A 17,193-nucleotide genomic window follows, 5' to 3' on the forward strand; every position below is an offset into this window, starting at 1 on the left:
TTAAGTCGTTGTCATGTTGGCACCAGGAAGGAATTCTCTGGGGAGGGAATTCTAGAGCTGGGGCACTATTGCAGATAATGGAATGAATGAATGAATGAATGAATGAATGAATGCCCTCTTCTTAGTGCCTACATAATGCATCTGAGCTAAGGACAGTACTTGGAGAAGGACCTCCACTGAAGATCTTATGGCATGGGCTGGCTGGTATTCAAGGTCCTCTTTTAGATATTTGGGTTCTAAGCTATTTAGGGCTCTAAAGTTAAGTACCAGCCTGTCAAATGGGATTTGGGAGCAAAAAGGTCACTCAATGTAGTTCTTTCAGGATTGGAGGAATAGGGCTCCATCTGGCAGAACCAATGAAAATTCTGTCTGCCCATTTCTGCGCTAATTTGAGCTCCTGAGTCATTTGCTGCTAGGAAGCAATTAGAAAATTGATCCCACTGCCACCATGTTCCTTGGCACTTCAGGAAATGTGTTTTGCTAGGAGCTCCAAGTGGCATGTTGCTTGAAATGACTTGGAGTAGACCCATGCAGACATGATGCCTCCTCACCAGAAGACATGTCTAAAGGGGAGTTTTCACCCTTCTTTTCAAGGCTGCAACTCTTCTCTTGCAAGCTGATCTCAGCAAGCTCCTTTGGGTCCAAGTTGCCCTTCTAAGGGGCTAAATGCTCCTTATTGCGGCCACTTGTGCATTGTTGAGAAAGAGGAAATGTATCACCAATGAGATGACAAGAGAAACTACCAATCTGCATAAAAAATGTATTTGCTGATTTATATGTAGAGATGAAAATTTATAAATAATTGTGATAATTTAAATAGCAATGCAATGCATTTGGCTACAATGGGGAAGTCAATAACCAGGTGGCTTGTGCGCCTGTTCAGTCCACTATCTAGGTGCTTGCTGTTGTTGGGAGCCTTCAAGGTCCCTACTCTTTCTTCCTAGAATTGTTTACGTCTAACCTGGATTCGTACCAGACCACCTTTCAAATGGAGAACTCCCTCAAGCAGAAGACTGCCTTTTGTAAAGGATACAGTGGTACCTCTGGTTATGAACTTAATTCGTTCCAGAGGTCCGTTCTTAAGCTGAAACCATTCTTATCCTGAGGCGTGCTTTCGCTAATGGGGCCTCCCGCTGCACGAGTTCCTCCAGCGCACAATTTCCGTTCACATCCTGGGGCAAAGTTTGCAATCAGGAGCAACTACTTCCAGGTTAGCGGAGCTTGTAACCTGAAGTGTTCATAACCAGAAGTGTCCGTAACCAGAGGTACCACTGTACATGGTTAGTCTAGCCTTCTGGCTGTCTCTCACCACCTCCACCTCCAATACTTGAGGGGTGAAATTGACTAGGCCAGAAGGTTGCTTATTTCCATGATGTGTTCACTAGGAAGGAATTCAGTTTTGAGAGGTCAGCTGCAGCCCTCTTCATTAGTGGATTTACGCACTCCTGTTGTGGCAGGAGCTGCTTGATTTCTTGTAATTCCTGAGTCATGTTTTTGCACGGTGGGCTGCCAACACCCAAAAGGGCAGTATGTTAAAAGAAGAAATGAGGATTAGTTACCTTGGCAAATTAATTCTTGCCCTTGGGTGACTATAGGCAGCTCAGTTCAACAATTCCTTATGGGTTCACGGACTCTGTTTTGCAGATGGAACTTCTCCATCCCCATTCTGGTCAACAGCACAAGGGCTTTTCCATTCATTTCCTACTTGTGTAAATGAATTTACCATCTTCTCCCAGTGGCAAGTATGGGTGACTCACACCCAAGCTCCACTTGTACGTCAGAGAGAAAGTAACAAGCTGCAGGGGAGCTGAGAGAAACCTTGGGGAGCTGAGAGAAAATCTGGTACTGTTCTCTGTCCGTTGGTTAAAAAAACCAAACAGTATATTTTCTTGTCCAAAGGTTGTGAACAAGTACCATGCATTTCTTCTCAAATGGTTTTCCGGGTTGGGATTTGTATGCCATTACCTAAGCTGCATTTCCTCCTGCCCATGTCCCAGTTGTTAGTCCGTTGAAACTAAAGCACATTTTCTGATGGACTGCCCCTCCTCCTCTCTTTATTGTTCTTGCTCACATCATCAGGACTTTGTCTTTTTCCTCCGGACATGTTGCAGTGTGTGTGTGTGTGTGTGTGTGTGTGGTGCTGTTTTTACTGTCACACAAAACTTCTTTTACTGGGATCCTTGGTGTTTTCCCCCTTCTCCTTTTGAGCTTTCAAGAGTTGTCATATGTGAGCTGGTTAAGGAAATAAAAATAAACACAAATTTACCTTCAGCCTGCCAGCAGTTACTCAGTTATGGGTGTAAACATAAATATTTTTTTACTGACAAAACAGGAAAGTTGCATTAGTGAATAATTACATTGTTATCCTGGGTTGGCACACATGTCTACTACAAGTACGTTGATTTCCAGAAATGTTCTTTTAAGGAGTTACAAGGGAGAAGTATTTCTCTCTCTCTCCTGTGGTTCATAAAAATGAATCACTTATTAAAGTTCTCTCTTGAAGCCAAACAATGGAACAAAACAATACTAGCTGCATGAATTGCCAGAGTACAAAGGATGCATGGGGGTTTTTTGTGGGGGGGGGGGATTTAAGCACAGGAAGTTTTGTTATTGGAAACTCCTGCTAACTTGCTCTGGCCTTGTGCTGCGTAACCACTGTCTGGTCGTGGAAGCCGTGTCTTTTTTTGTCCCATCAAGCTGGCAAAGACAGGCACCTCCTGGTTTTTTTGTGCTTTGCTCAGTCCTGGACAGAGACACACTTCATCTCCATCTGCACTGAGCTAGGATTCACAGTAAACAAACTTTGAGAAACTTGTGGTCCAGTCCCTTCTGTGTTTGCTAAGGGCAGGGCCCATTGCTAGAAAGCTGAATTTGTGAATTGCCTCCTGTTTTTTCCACTGACTCTTTGAAATTGGAGAGGCCTATGATGTAAACAGCCTTGAAGAGCTTTCAGGTGCAAATATTTCTTTCTCACACTCTTTTCTAGGCATTCACAAGATTGCTTGCTTTTATTTCCCCTCTAACACAGCTAGGCATTGAGGACTTGTGAAAATCGAAATCAAAATGCTCATTTTAAAAATCTTTCCCCCCAGCATTTCTAAGGGAGACATAATTATAGAACTGATTTGGAAAATCATAGCTAAATTGGTCTAGTGTTAATGGAATATTTGTCTCCTTAGTGGATCACATTCAGTAAATTAATGTTGTTATTGTTTTTTAAAAAGAGAGGCCTGTCTTCTTTCCATAATAATAAATATAAGAAATATTTTAATACAATGTAGGACTGAATTGATAAAATTACTTTCCGGACTCTTGAGTCAAGTCATTTATATTGACATGAACTCCAGGGAGGAAATTATATTACTTTCTGCTTATGAAATTAACTTGGTGCAACATTGCATGCTGATGCCAGAAACTTTCAAAGTGTAGCAGATTTTTGCCCATAAATATGGAATGTAATCATAATCTGGTGATTTTAATATAGAGTCTGTTTTATCATAGCTTTGTTGTTGTTCTTTTAAAAAACTATTTCTCCCCATCTATTTAGGTCTAGGACACTGACAATGGAAGCCACCCAGATCAATATGTCACAAGCGCCACTAGTGAACGGCAACATCACTAAGTCGAAGAGGAGCAAACCTCGTGTGATGTCCAAAAGTGGCCACAGCAATGTGAGGATTGACAAGGTTGATGGCATTTACCTCCTTTATCTTCAGGATCTGTGGACGACCGTCATCGACATGAAGTGGAGATATAAACTTACCTTGTTTGCTGCTACCTTTGTAATGACTTGGTTTCTTTTTGGAGTCATCTACTATGTTATTGCCTTTCTTCATGGAGATTTGGAAGGGAACAAACACCTGCAGAACCAGGCCCCCTGCGTCATGCATGTGAGGTCACTCACAGGAGCATTTCTCTTTTCTTTGGAGTCGCAGACTACCATTGGCTATGGCTTCCGTTACATCACAGAAGAGTGTCCTCATGCCATCTTCCTTTTAGTTGCTCAGCTGGTTCTCACCACCTTGATTGAGATCTTCATCACGGGGACTTTCCTGGCCAAAATTGCTAGACCCAAAAAAAGGGCCGAGACCATTAAATTCAGTCACTGTGCTGTCATCTCCAAGCACAATGGGCAACTGTGCCTTGTAATCCGAGTGGCAAACATGAGAAAGAGCCTCTTGATTCAGTGCCAGCTGACAGGAAAGCTTCTCGAGTCCTACGAAACTAAAGAAGGTGAGAGGATTCTGCTTAACCAAGCGACTGTTAAGTTCCATGTTGACTCCGCAGCAGAGAGTCCATTCCTGATTTTACCTCTGACTTTTTACCACATATTGGATGAGAGCAGCCCCTTAAGAGACCTTTCACCCCAAAACCTGAAAGAAAAAGAGTTTGAACTGGTTGTCCTCCTGAATGCCACCGTAGAGTCAACAAGTGCCGTCTGCCAGAGCCGAACATCGTATATCCCAGAGGAGATCTTCTGGGGTTTTGAGTTTATGCCTGTGGTCTCTCTCTCTCCAAATGGGAAGTACGTTGCAGATTTCAGTCAGTTTGAGAAGATCAGAAGATGTCCAGATTGTACCTTGTACAGTATGGACTCTGAAAAACAAAAACTAGAAGAGCAATATAGAAAAGAAGATGAAAGAGAAAGGGAGCGCAGGACAAGGTTTTTACAGCAAAGCAATGTTTGATTTCTCATCCAACAACAACCACAACAAATATTTATACAGCTTGAATTATCATCACACACACACACACCCTTGAAAATGGAAGGGCATCAAAAACTCATCCAAACAGCTGTGGCTGCACAAACAAGACATTTTATTCTAGAATCCATGAAAACCAAGTACACCATCTAGATCTGTTGCTTATTTTTTGACCCTTAAGAGTCCTTATTGAGAAACTGGTTTTTTTTATAAAGAAAAGGTCATAGCAGATTGAATCTGCATTAACCCCTGCCCCCCTCTGTTTGTCCACCTGAAATAGATGGTCCCATCAATCAAGACAGCAGTCACCACTCCCTTCTCTGTTCATCTGGGGTGTGTGCAGGGAGGAAAAAAGCATGGATAACCTAACCTAGGGGAGGGTTTTCAAATGTGTGTCAAGTAACCATCCTTGTGGACAGCAGGATCCAGACTCAATCTAGACTGAAAGCAGCATGTTGAAGACAAGCAAGAACAATTCCAGATTGAGGAAAAAACTACATTTTTTTGTGCTGCAAATGGGTTAGTGTGTGCACACAGCCTAAGATGTGGGGCGCATTCACTACTTTTGCATCATTAATCAAAGTGGTTTGCTTTTTTAAAAAATTAAATGACTTTTGTGTATAGGATGCTGTAACTGAGATGAATATCTTTAAGGAAGCATAGATAGTAGCCTTGTACCGAGTCAGACCATAAGTCCATTGAGTTCAGTCTACACCGATTGGCAGTGACTCTCCAGGCTTCAGAAAGGGAGTATCTCCCAGCCTTCGCTGGTGAAACTAAACTGTACATGGTCTCTTATTTCAGAGGCAGCAGCTCCATTGTAAATACACAGCTATAGACTTCCCCACTCTAGGAACATACGAAATGCGTTCTACTGAGTCAGAGGTTTGTCTAGATGAGTATTGTCTCCACTGACTTGCAGTGGCTGTCTAGAATTTGAGACTGGAGATACAAGATCTTGGACCTGCTGAGAGCGCTATGGCCTCTCCTTGTGTCTTAACACTCTGCCATATGGCAATTTTCATAAGATTGATTTTCAGTTAACCTATGTGAAGTTCAGTATATTGAACAAATTTACTCACGATATTTATTTGACATAGATTAGCCATATAAGTAGGATGAAAGAGTAGGTTCTGAAAGGTTATATATTCTTTGGTATAGTGAGGCTGCAATCCTCTTACAGTTCCCTGGAAGTAAGTGCAGTTGAACTCAGGGGGGTTTACTTCTGAGTAGACATGCATAGAGTTGCACTGTCAGTGTCTATTTACCCAGATTTTCATGCTTCTTAAGAAAAGGGAAATGACATTCTGGTTGTGTCGTTAGAAATCAGTTTCACGGAGCGGAAACAATTTGAATGACAGTAGACGGTAGCCTCTAAAATGACTGCCCAGTGCAATGTGGACTTGGAGTGTGGGGTTGTACAAACACAGACCACCATCCCTCCAAAAGCATCCACATCTGTTACAGACAGAATGTCTCTCCCCTTGGCCACCAGTGTAAATGTCTGTGCTATAGGGGAGGATTAGAGAATCACATCAGAAGAACAGAAGTGCAAAAACAGAGGGAGATCTATTGTGGCACCCATAGGCTCTATAGCTCCCTAAAACACCCTAACTCTTGGCACTCACCAAGGATGCCTCCACCTCCCTTTAAAAAAGCAAAACAACCTGAGGGACAGGAGCTTTTTATAGTTGTATGTTGAGAAGTTTGCCTGTTTTTCTGTCTGTGTTCTATTTCCTGGGGGATGTAGGTATTTTTTTTCGTTTTCTTTTGATGGTGGTTCTGAGGAGCACCAGTTTTTCTTCTATGAAATGGGTATGTTGTGGTGCTCACAGCAGCATCTCTGATTTCTAAATGTGCCCCTGCCCCCACAGGAAAAGTTGGAGACACGCTGCTCTGGATTCTCTCTTTCTGGCACAGCAGAGCAAGAAACTCTAGGGGAACCACACAAATATTGCAACAATGGCTTGGGAAACAATCATTTCCCTCTTTCCCACTTCACAGGCTCCTTCTGCCAGTCTTTGCCAAAAAACAAAACAAAAACAAAACAGAAAGTAACAGAAAGAAAATGAATGGCTCCAAGGGACAGTATAGTTTCTTCCCCATCTGCCATCGTATACACAGCAGTGCAGGTGATCAGGCTGTCCTAGTCTGGCCAAAAATTCTATTTTGAATCCCTCCTCCTCCCCCTTTTAAAATAAAGCTGCCATGGATATATAGGAATGGAGTTGTAAAAGGAAAAAGAGAAATGTATTATTGGGGAAATGCTACCGATGTTTTTATGATATGACATGTATAAGCATTAGAGTCATGTATTTAAAAGATCGCTTGTTTTGCTTTGGACCACTGTTTAATATTCTTAAATAAAGATTTCTGAAACATTTGCTGTCAAATATTCATTTTTAACTGTTAGCCTGTTGTTACTGTTCATCTATCAGGTAAAATTATTTTGATAGATTGCATCCCGGAGGTTGTCAATCCAACACCCATGGGTGCCATGGCATTCATGAAAGTCTCCATTTGACACACCTAGACTCTGAGCTTTCATGTTAAAGAAGTAAGCCTCTTTCCTTTGTAGAAAGAGATTCATGAAGCAAAATGTGCAGGTCCCCTCTAAGAGATTTCTGTGAAATGAATTAGCCTGGTTGCTCCCACCTAGCAGTGTTTTTAGCCAATGAGTGCAGTCAGGGCTCTGATTGATAAGTGAGTTGTTTGGCAACAGTAACAGGAATTCCTAGAGTCCTTAAAAGCTGTCATTTTCCCTTCCCCTTTAGGGGAAGGACTTATTTTATAGTAGTCCTTGGAATCTCCATAGTCTGCCCTTCTTTTTTCTAGCAGCCAGGATAGATCTCTCCTGTGGTGGGTTCCCTAGAAGTAATTTTCTTCAAATATTACCACACAAGAAGTGTGGGTGGATGTTAAAGATCCCCTCCTGCACAGAAATGACAAATGCAAGATGTGAAATCTTTGCAGAGGCTTGGGCTTCTTTCCTAAGGAGCTAAAGACCAATCACTGCTTAAGAATTCACTGTTAACTTACATGTCTACTCAGAAATAAGTCTCTTTGGGAAGACTTCAGTATTGTGCTAATATTATCATTCCATCAGTGCAAGCATTTCTGCTTGTCAGATGAAACCATCACCCCTCTCCTCCATGTTGTTCTGGGGGTTCTCCAGGGTGAATTTGGGGCAGACATGGGAACACATGGAGGGAAAAGATATGGGAAAGGAGTCCTTGTGCTGTCTTCCACTAGCACAATGGGTTAGTTGAATCCTTTGTGTTTAGTGAAACTTACTCCCAGGTAAGTGGATATAGGATGGCTGAGCAGGCTTTGATTTTGAGTTAGCATTGGAGGACACAGGGTTCTTGTGCCATTAGCAGCTGTACAGAAGAATTCAAGGGTTTTCTGGCATGGAAATCCAATTATGAGAAAAACTTCACCATGACACATTTTGTATTATGCCATGCCCTCTCCCCCATGGCAGCCATGTTGCATAATGCTATGCTCCCTTGCGGCCATTTTGTGACTGGTGCCCACATCACTCTCTCCAACACAGAAATGTTTCCACTGGTCTAAAGAGTTTGGAAAACCTCTGGTTTTTGTGTGTTTTTTTAAAGCAAGCCCAAACCCAGGTATTCTTGTAAAGCAGGCTTCAGGGTCTGAAGGAATAGCTCGATTCTGTCCAGGAGGCCACACTAGGTTATCTTTTGGTACATTAGTTATTTCTTGTAACACATGCACCTCACATACCATAACCCAGGGCTGGTGTCAGACATCGGTTACATCATCAAACACCTGTGGGGATTCATAGCTAATCAATAGAATCATAGAGTTGGAAGGGACCCTGAGGGTCATCTATGATGCGGCCCACAGTCCTGCATGAAGTCCAATATCAATGCTAGGCATCTCTTCGACTTGACGAATGTAAGCAGTGACAGGAGGGGACCAGTTTCCCTCACTTGCCTTCCAGATTGAGTCCAGAGGGGAATTGGAGGAACCATCCTAGATTTCTTTGTTACAGCTATTCCTCATAGTTATTGAGAGTCTCTACTGCTCAGTAGGTGGTGTCAGAGCACCTGTGGTTTAGAGAGATTTATTTTACAGCAACATCATACATTTTGAGCACTCTTATACCACTTTAACAGGCTAGATAGCCACGTATGCAAGTAACGCTTAAGTGGAAATCTTTGGCACTCCAGATGTTGTTGGAGCCCCAGACAGCATGACCAATGGGAACTTTGGTCCAATAACACCAGGAGAACCAAAGATTGCCCACCATTAGTATACAGTATATGAATGGTATATGCTATTTGCCTCAAAGAGGAGCTGTGTTGAAATGTTTAAGGTAAATAAAATCATTTTGATTGTGATGAAAATAACATTACTTTGAAATGAAGATAACTGCCATTTAGCCTTGGTTGCTTGATTTATTGCATCTTTGTCGTACAAGGTTATTAAAACAAATTGTGTGTGTGTGTGTATTGAAGACAAAGTATTAGATTGCATTGTGCAATCTACAAAGAACATATGTTTTTGCTGGCTACTCTGTGATAAAAGTCCATTCTATTTTTATAGATTATGAAAAAATCCCAGTGAACGTATCTTTAAAATGCCATTTAAAGCTGCATTGTTTTTCCACTTGCTTTTTCTGCTAATAATATATTTGATAAATCATAGGGAAAGAATTCTGTACACTCTATTTTATGGTGTGTTCTCTTAAATTAAAACCATACCATAAGATCAACAAGTATATCTTCTTTTCCTGGAAAAGCAAAACCTCTGTGCCTCAAAATCATCACTCCACACAAGTAGTCTTCTGCTTAAATCTTTTTGATATAATACAAAAGGGATAAATGTATACACCCATTTAAATTTTGAGGAAATACAATCACTCCCCTACCAACTGCAGCTAGTTAACAACAGAAAGGTCCTCCTTCGCCATACTTTTAGGAATTGATATGAAAGAGTCTGGGAACTATTGCCAATGGAAAAATTGAAACATCAATTGAGAGTTTCAAAAGGGCAAGGCAGAAAGTAAACTTGGAGGAGACACATTTTGACAAGCAATAAAATATTGATGAAAGAGTTTATTTTATCCTATTTCCTTTCAGCATTTAAGAAACTGAAACTTTATGTAGTAGTGGTGGTAGCTATTCATGTTACAAATGTGGTAAGTGTTCTTAATGTTACGAGAGGTGCAATGTGCAGAGTTCTCCTGCTCAGTATTCCCTTCAGCCATCCATGACCTTTCCAGGATAAGCCATTCTATTCTCCCTGCCTCCCTCCCTGATTTCTATCCCTAACAGCCTCTCAGCATTCCACAGTCACTGAGCATGCTCAGTCCTCACTGAGCTGTTTAGGACTTTCTCTGTTTACTTCAGATTTCAAACCCCCTCACTCCCCCCCAATACTTTTTGTACAGCTGAAAACCTTGGGGTTCCTCCATCCCTAACACCCTGCTGCTTCTCCGGTGTGCGAGGAAAGATACTGCCACTTTGACTAAATAATAATAATAATAATAATAATAATAATAATAATAATAGTAATAATAATAATAATAATTTATACCCCGTCCATGGTGGCTCCCGTCATCATCATCATCAAGCAAAACAACATCAAATATTAAAAACTTCCTTGAAAAGGGCTGCCTTCAGATGTCTTCTAAAAGTCAGATACTGTAGTTGTTTATTTCCTTGACTTCTGAAGGGAGGGCATTCTAGAGGGCGGGCACCACTACCGTGAAGGCCTTCTGCCCGGTTCCCTATATATAAGGATTCACACTTTAAGAATGAGTTTGCTCATAGTATATAGGATTGGATTAATCTTTAGGTTCTATTTTCCCATTGTGGTTTTTTTGTGGGGAGGGGCATTTGATATGTCACCATGTTATCACTTTGTGACTGAGAATATGTTGGGGTTTTTTTAAAATATAAAAATAGAAATATCAAAAGCACAAGACAAAAAAAAACAAAACAAAACCCAAAACACATGGATCCAAAGCAAAGGTTTTTTGTTTTCCACCTTGCTGTTCCTATTTCACTTGAGTTCATTTAACCTCAAGTAGTACAGACTGGATGCATTATAAGCCCACCTACGCCCAAGTTTTCTGGAGGGAGAAAGGATTATTGAAATTTCCCAGATTTTCAGGCACACCGCAGTGTATTCTGTATAGCAAGCAGGACTCAAAACTTTTAAAGCGCATGAAGAAGGAAGGGTGGAGAAATACCTTCCTTATCTAGGAAGTTATTAAGCATGTCGGAGCCCGGGAGCCAACTGGCCCCATTTCCCTCGCTTTCTTCTTTCACCACATCACTGTGACTGCCCAAGATTATAAATGAATGCGGTTCTCGCTGGCAGAGCTCCTTAAGAGCTTGAAATCGTCACCGATTCTCTCCTCCAAAAGGAGGTCTGACATACAGGCCGCCTGGAAAGTACGGACAGAGCCATAAAACGCTTCCAAGCATTTGGCCACTCAGCCGACGAATAGAATAGAATAGAATAGAATAGAATAGAATAGAATAGAATAGAATAATCAGTGAGCTGGCAATCTGATTTCTTTGAAACTGAAACGGTTACAGAAGTTATGATTTATCTATCCCTCCCTCACTCCCCCAGCTAAGTTGAACAGGTAAAGCTAGTGATGTTTTTGAACAATTTGAGAAAGGTAGGAAAAGGGAAAAGAGGATGCCTGTGCCCTCATTATATCAGCTGTAAGAAAAAGCAAGTGTTACATCATTTCAGCTAGCTTCTTAAGGAACTGATTTTGAGGTGGGGGCAGGTTGAAACTACCCTCAAGTGGCCTACCGGGTCAGTGTGTCTGGCTGTTAACTAGAAGGTTGGTGGTTTGAGCCCACCCAAGGATGGCTGTGGGCAAGAATTCTGCATTGCAAGGGGTTGGACTAGATGATCCTCAGGGTCCCTTCCAACTCTACAATTCTATGATTCTATGAACTGTTTGTTCTACCTTTCCTTAAGTAGCCTGAGGTGATGTACATGCCTAGCTCCCATTTATCCTCACAAAAACCCTGCAAGGTAGCTTAGGCTGAAAGATAGTATTCCAGTCAATAGTTTCTAGCTGCACGGGGATTTGAACCTGGGTTTCTGCAGACCTAGTCCAATATTCTAACTACTACACCTCACTATAGTGACTTTTAACAGGACTGGGGGATGGAATAAAATGGGGAGAGAGTACAAATGGAATGACTCTGTACTCAGGGTTAAATTCTTCCTGCTATACTTGCATAATTTTCAGCCTGCTTCTCTCACAGCTTAGGTGACTGTGTGACTTTCCATCTGTGTGGCATATATTTGCACTACTGCGTTAAAGACACTAAAGATCAAATAGTCTTTCTTTCTTTCTTTCTTTCTTTCTTTCTTTCTTTCTTTCTTTCTTTGTAAGCCACACCCAACTTTACCAGGTATGTTGTCATATATATATATATAATAAATTCAAGCCACAGCTGCTGCAAAGGAATCCTTGAAACGTTGTTTCATAAGGTAGGGGCCACTACTGTGAAGGTGCTGTCCTCAGTATTTGCCAATGCAACTGATTTTAAAGTACAAGCAGACATATATGGGCACAAGCAGTCCTTCAAATAACCTGTGTACCTATAACATATGCATAGCCCTATTGGAATGAGAACTATCTGAAGAACTCATCTTACTGGTTTAGTGTAAACATCTTATTATCATGTACTGTAAAATAATATGTTTAGTATTTTATCCCCCCTCCTCCAGAGGCTCCTTTTTGTTTTGTTTTGTTAGTCATGCCATGTTTTATTATTTATGTGTGTACAATTTTGTAAAAAGAAAATTAAAAAGAAAGACTGACAGACCAGTTCAGGCCTGCACTGCTGCTCTATAAATATTAACTTAGCACATAATCAGAGTTCATGGCTGGCTATTTCTTTCTTAAATCTGCCCTTTACTTTGATAGCCCCCTTTGAGGTATTCTGTTTCATCCTTTTTTACTGTACATGATGCAACATGCAACACTTCCTCGAACTGAAGACCAATTACTCACCCATGGATTGACTTCAATGGTGTGATTCATTTGAATAAAGAACATCCACTAATGGATGTTGGCATTCATGCCTTCCTCCTTTATGTTTCTGTAACTGAATTTATTCTGGTTTTTACCTATTGCAGTTGCATTATGCTGAAATCTGAAGAATGCCTCTGAGCTACAGAGTGCATTCAAGGCTTACCCAACATGCCCTCTTCCCTATTAGCTAATCTGGCTGATACCTATTGCACAGTAATATCCGACTTAACCCACCTCCAGCTCTCACCTGGGGGCAAAAAATTATTCTCCTGTTTCCTACCCAGGAAGGGCACACTTCCACTCTAAAAGGACTCTCACTCAAGGGATATGAAACACTTCTCTTTTGCACTTCTAGAGGCTACTTCCTTCCTCTCAGACTGGAAGTGGTCTAGAGTAGGGAGGAAATCGCATAATACTTCCCTGAGAGGGGAAAGCCCAAAATTTCAAATGCACAGTCATGCCCACTAAATTCAAAGGGGCTCCACCCTGAGGAAGTGACCCAAGGAAGATAGTCATTTTGGTGTTCCCCCTTTGGCAGTGGTGTTGTGTCAGCTGCCAGGGTAAGGCATGAGGCACTGTGCCAGGCCAACCCTTGCCACTAGAGCCAAGTGAGGCCATGCTGCCCTGCCTGCCCATCCAACGCTGGCCAGACGGCCGTTCAGTGAGGGAGCTGGGGACCCAGCAGCGAGACAGGCTGGGCTCCAAGCCCAGAGACCCCTGGCAGCATGCAGGACAGGACAGAGGTCCTGGTTTGTGCCCCCTCAAAATTATGCACCCAGGACTATGGTCCCCTGGCCCCTCCATGCTATGCCCCTGCCCTTTGGATCACCTCTGAATTTTGCAACCTGCTGCCCCCAGCAGACTTGGCTTATATCCTCCCTTTCTCTATCCCCCATGCAAAGTGTACTGGCTTGTGGGAGTGTCCTGGACAGTTCTAGTTGCTCAGACAGATGTAGCACAGTCTCAGTGGGGCCTAATCCTGATATTAGGGAAGTTTTAAATATTCGATGTTTTGCTGTGCTTTACTGGGCTTAATGTTCTTTAAATTTGTTGGAAGCTGCCCAGAGTGGCTGGGCAACCCATATCAATAATAAATTGTTGTTATTATTATTACTATGTGTCTCTTGGCAGGCAGGGGATGGGGGGGTCTTGATGATATATTCTCTGTTTCTCTCCACTCCCCTGGGCTCAGCTGCCTCCTAACTCACTTCCTCCTCTTAGTGCAGAATATTTCCTGTGGGGCTCATCGGATCAACAGCCTTGGTCCAAAACTACAACATACTTTCATTCAAACTCCTGCAGTGCATGATGAAAAGACAATTGACTTATAACTAACTGTATACTGTGACTTGTTCTACTCTGCCTAGATATAGTAAACAAAACTTCTGAAAAACACACAGAAGAAAACCCTACAGAAAAACTCGAGTTTAATCTCAAGACAGCAAGCTATGGTTTAAGGGCAAATGTGTGCTCGTTAGAAGCACTTGATGTTTATGGATGTGCTGCCGAGCATTCCACAAGCTTTGTAACAAGGTGTCACAAGATTTGCAAATATCATATGGTTTCCAGTTCTTTTCTGTGTTTAACTGCCTTTCAGGGGTGTCACATTCAAAAGAAAGGCTTTAAGCATATCCCAGGAAGCACCACCAGCCAATTTTTAAAAGAACACAGGAGGTTTATTTTGTGAACTATACTTACCCCAGGCTTCATGCCACAGGATGTGTATGAACCATGGCAGTGTTTAGTATTTACCATTCTCTGCAGTATTGCCTTTGGAATATTTGAAAGATTGCCTTCACCCATACCAGCTGCCTGCGCTTCAAGATCGACAACAGAGAACCCTCCTCTCCTCATATGCACATTTTACAATACTTCAGCTGGTGGGCAGAAAAGAGAGTCCTTTCTGCAGTGAAACATCAGCTCTTCAATCCGCCACCATCAACACTGCAAAAGGCCCTGTCACTTCAAGTTTTCAGGACAGCCCTAAAGATTCATTTGCTTCCAATTACTTTTTCTTGAGTTGTTTTATTCTTCTGCTGATGGTTTCAGTTAAGTGTTATATTTTAATATTTTGGGGCTGTATATTATAAATGCCGGCTTCCTTAATGATGTTACGGTTATTGATACTGCATTGCATTTTTTAAATTGTTAGCCACCTTGAAAGGGATTAGTTATTTCTCATAAAACCTTCTGAGAGTTTATCTGGTCTCCACTTCCTGCCTTGTAAGCATAAAGATTGTAGCTGGAATGTAGCAAAAGCTTATTCCTGAGGACATGGTGGCTGCTGTTGATGTGAATGCAGAGAAGATGCATACAAATGCTGATCATTCAGCTCAGGGAGGAAAGATGTCCAACTGCTCAGCAAGGAGGGCTTAAGGTGTGTACTAGCTGTCAGGGAACTGCCATCGGAACTAGAGGAGGAGGCGAGGCTCCACAGCGATGCTGGAGAGGGGCCAAGCAGGGAGAGAGGCAGGTCTCCAGTTGGGGAAGAAAATCGGCGCAACACCAGGGATAGAGGGGGGCCAATGGGGGAAGCAGAGAGCAGGCTCCGGGACTCTTCACTGGACACCAGCGGGGAGAGCACAGGTCCTCCGCTACCCACGCCCTCCCTGCGCAGAAGACTTCCGCGCAGGGAGAGTAGGAGGAGACTGGGCGTCAAACAACTTTTATGTTGGAAAAGGTTTAAGAAACGCCCACTGACAGATTCTGCCAGCGACTGAACAGCCACGGAGTGGATGGCTGTCCAGCGAGAAATGGTTTAACCAGCCAACCTAGCCCAGAGCGGCGGCAACTTACGCACAAGCAACCCCTAAAGCCATTACACTAGCGATTGCTGATGCTTCTGAGACAGGAAGGTAATTTAAGCAACTCAACTGATGGCAGGGGCCTCGTCTTCTGCAAGTGCTATCTCAGTAAACACACTTTCTTTTGACCTTTGTAAGCCTGTTGTGACCCTGGGCATTTGAACCATATACACATTTACCGCAGGGTATTTCCAATAGCCTCCCTGTGTTTGTTCAAACTATGCTTTCCCTTCTGAACTCTTTTCAGCAAGGTCCAAACACTACAATATATAATTAAGGGCCCAATCTAGTGTCCTCACAAACCAAAGTGTTGGTCCCTGAGGGCTGTTTAGTTCTCTCTCGTACTCAGGTATACATATATATCACCCAAAGGCTGCTGTGGCCCACTGCTTCTGACCACTTTAGAAATATGTACGTGATTGCACATAAAAGCATAGAACAATAGCATTGTAAAGTTGGAAGGGACCCTAAGGATTCTCTAGTCAAATTGGAAGGGACTCTAAGCATTCTCTAGTCCAATCCCCTGCAATGCAGGATTATGCAGCTGTCCCACACAGGTATTGAACCTGCAACCTTGGTATTATCAGCATCATGCTGTAACCAAATGAGGGCCTTCACATTTGATGAGGTAAGCGTTGAAGGAGTGTCTCCATTCCTATTGTTCAGCTCGGACACTGAGGTCCAGCTCCGGGGGCCTTCTGGCGGTTCTCTCCCTGTGAGAATTGAGGTTACAGGGAACCAGGCAGAGGGCCTTCTCGGTGGTGGCACCTGCCCTATGGAATGCCCACCCATCAGATGTCAAGGAAATAAACAACTATCTGACTTTCAGAAGATATCTGAAGGCAATCCTGTTTAGGGACGTTTTTAATGGTTGATGTTTTATCATGCTTTTAATATTCTGTTGGGAACTGCCAAGAGTGGCTGGGGAAACCCAGCCAGATGGATGGGGTATAAATAATAAATTATTATTATTATTATTATTATTATTATTATTATTATTATTATTATTATGCTGCACATGGCAGTCTGCATACCTGAGTACTAATACTTAACTGAGAATTTGAGCTTCAACTCTTGGAGAAACTTGCTGCATTACTCTGAATATCCCTTCTTCCATTCATAGATCTGACCTTCAGCCATGAGATTTGGATCTCAATGGTTGGTTATGAATCACAAGATAATTAGGAGGAGGACTTTTTCTAGCTTGAACTGTATGCATTTTCGAATCATTTGCTACCGAGTTCTGAGAAATCTTGAGAGCCCGCTGCTCCGATTACATCAGTCAGACAGAAGGCCTCATTACTCAAAAGGCTGTGGGACCTGCCTGACCACAACTTTTCAAATCTGCTCACAATGATTTCTAAAAGTAGATTTTGTTCCCATAATTATGAGGCTTGGTTCATTGCAAATTGTTTACAGCTGAGTAAAGTCAAATTAGAATTGCAGCTGCTGGCTGGTCATCTCTTTTGTCAAATTTTTGGCTGGCTAATAGTCAGAGATAGCTTCATCTGAGATGATCAGTGGATGTTTCATCAATGGCTGCTAATGACAGTAGATGGTCTCCTGATAGCTGAGGATCTCTCTCAGTATTTGGAAATGGAATGAGATACCCATTAGAGGCTGGAGAGGTGACATGCCTCCA

The 17,193-nt window shown here is 42.3% G+C and overlaps 1 protein-coding gene across 8 annotated transcripts in view; it reads left to right on the forward strand.

Annotated features, from left to right (window-relative positions):
* Positions 1-7,084, forward strand: part of KCNJ15 (potassium inwardly rectifying channel subfamily J member 15) — a 29,383-nt gene extending 22,299 nt beyond the window's left edge. For 7 of the 8 annotated variants that reach the window (XM_053386707.1, XM_053386705.1, XM_053386709.1 and 4 more), the window contains one exon: positions 3,548-7,084. In XM_053386707.1, the coding sequence (XP_053242682.1) occupies positions 3,548-4,688 (1,141 nt within the window). In that variant the 3' untranslated portion in view covers positions 4,689-7,084. Of the gene's footprint in view, positions 1-2,456; positions 2,954-3,547 lie in introns of those variants that run through there. The other variant, XM_053386710.1, reaches the window with a different exon arrangement.
* The last annotated feature ends 10,109 nt before the right edge of the window (positions 7,085-17,193 follow it).

The sequence above is a fragment of the Podarcis raffonei genome, chromosome 4, assembly GCF_027172205.1.
Source record: "Podarcis raffonei isolate rPodRaf1 chromosome 4, rPodRaf1.pri, whole genome shotgun sequence".
Lineage (NCBI taxonomy): Eukaryota > Metazoa > Chordata > Lepidosauria > Squamata > Lacertidae > Podarcis > Podarcis raffonei.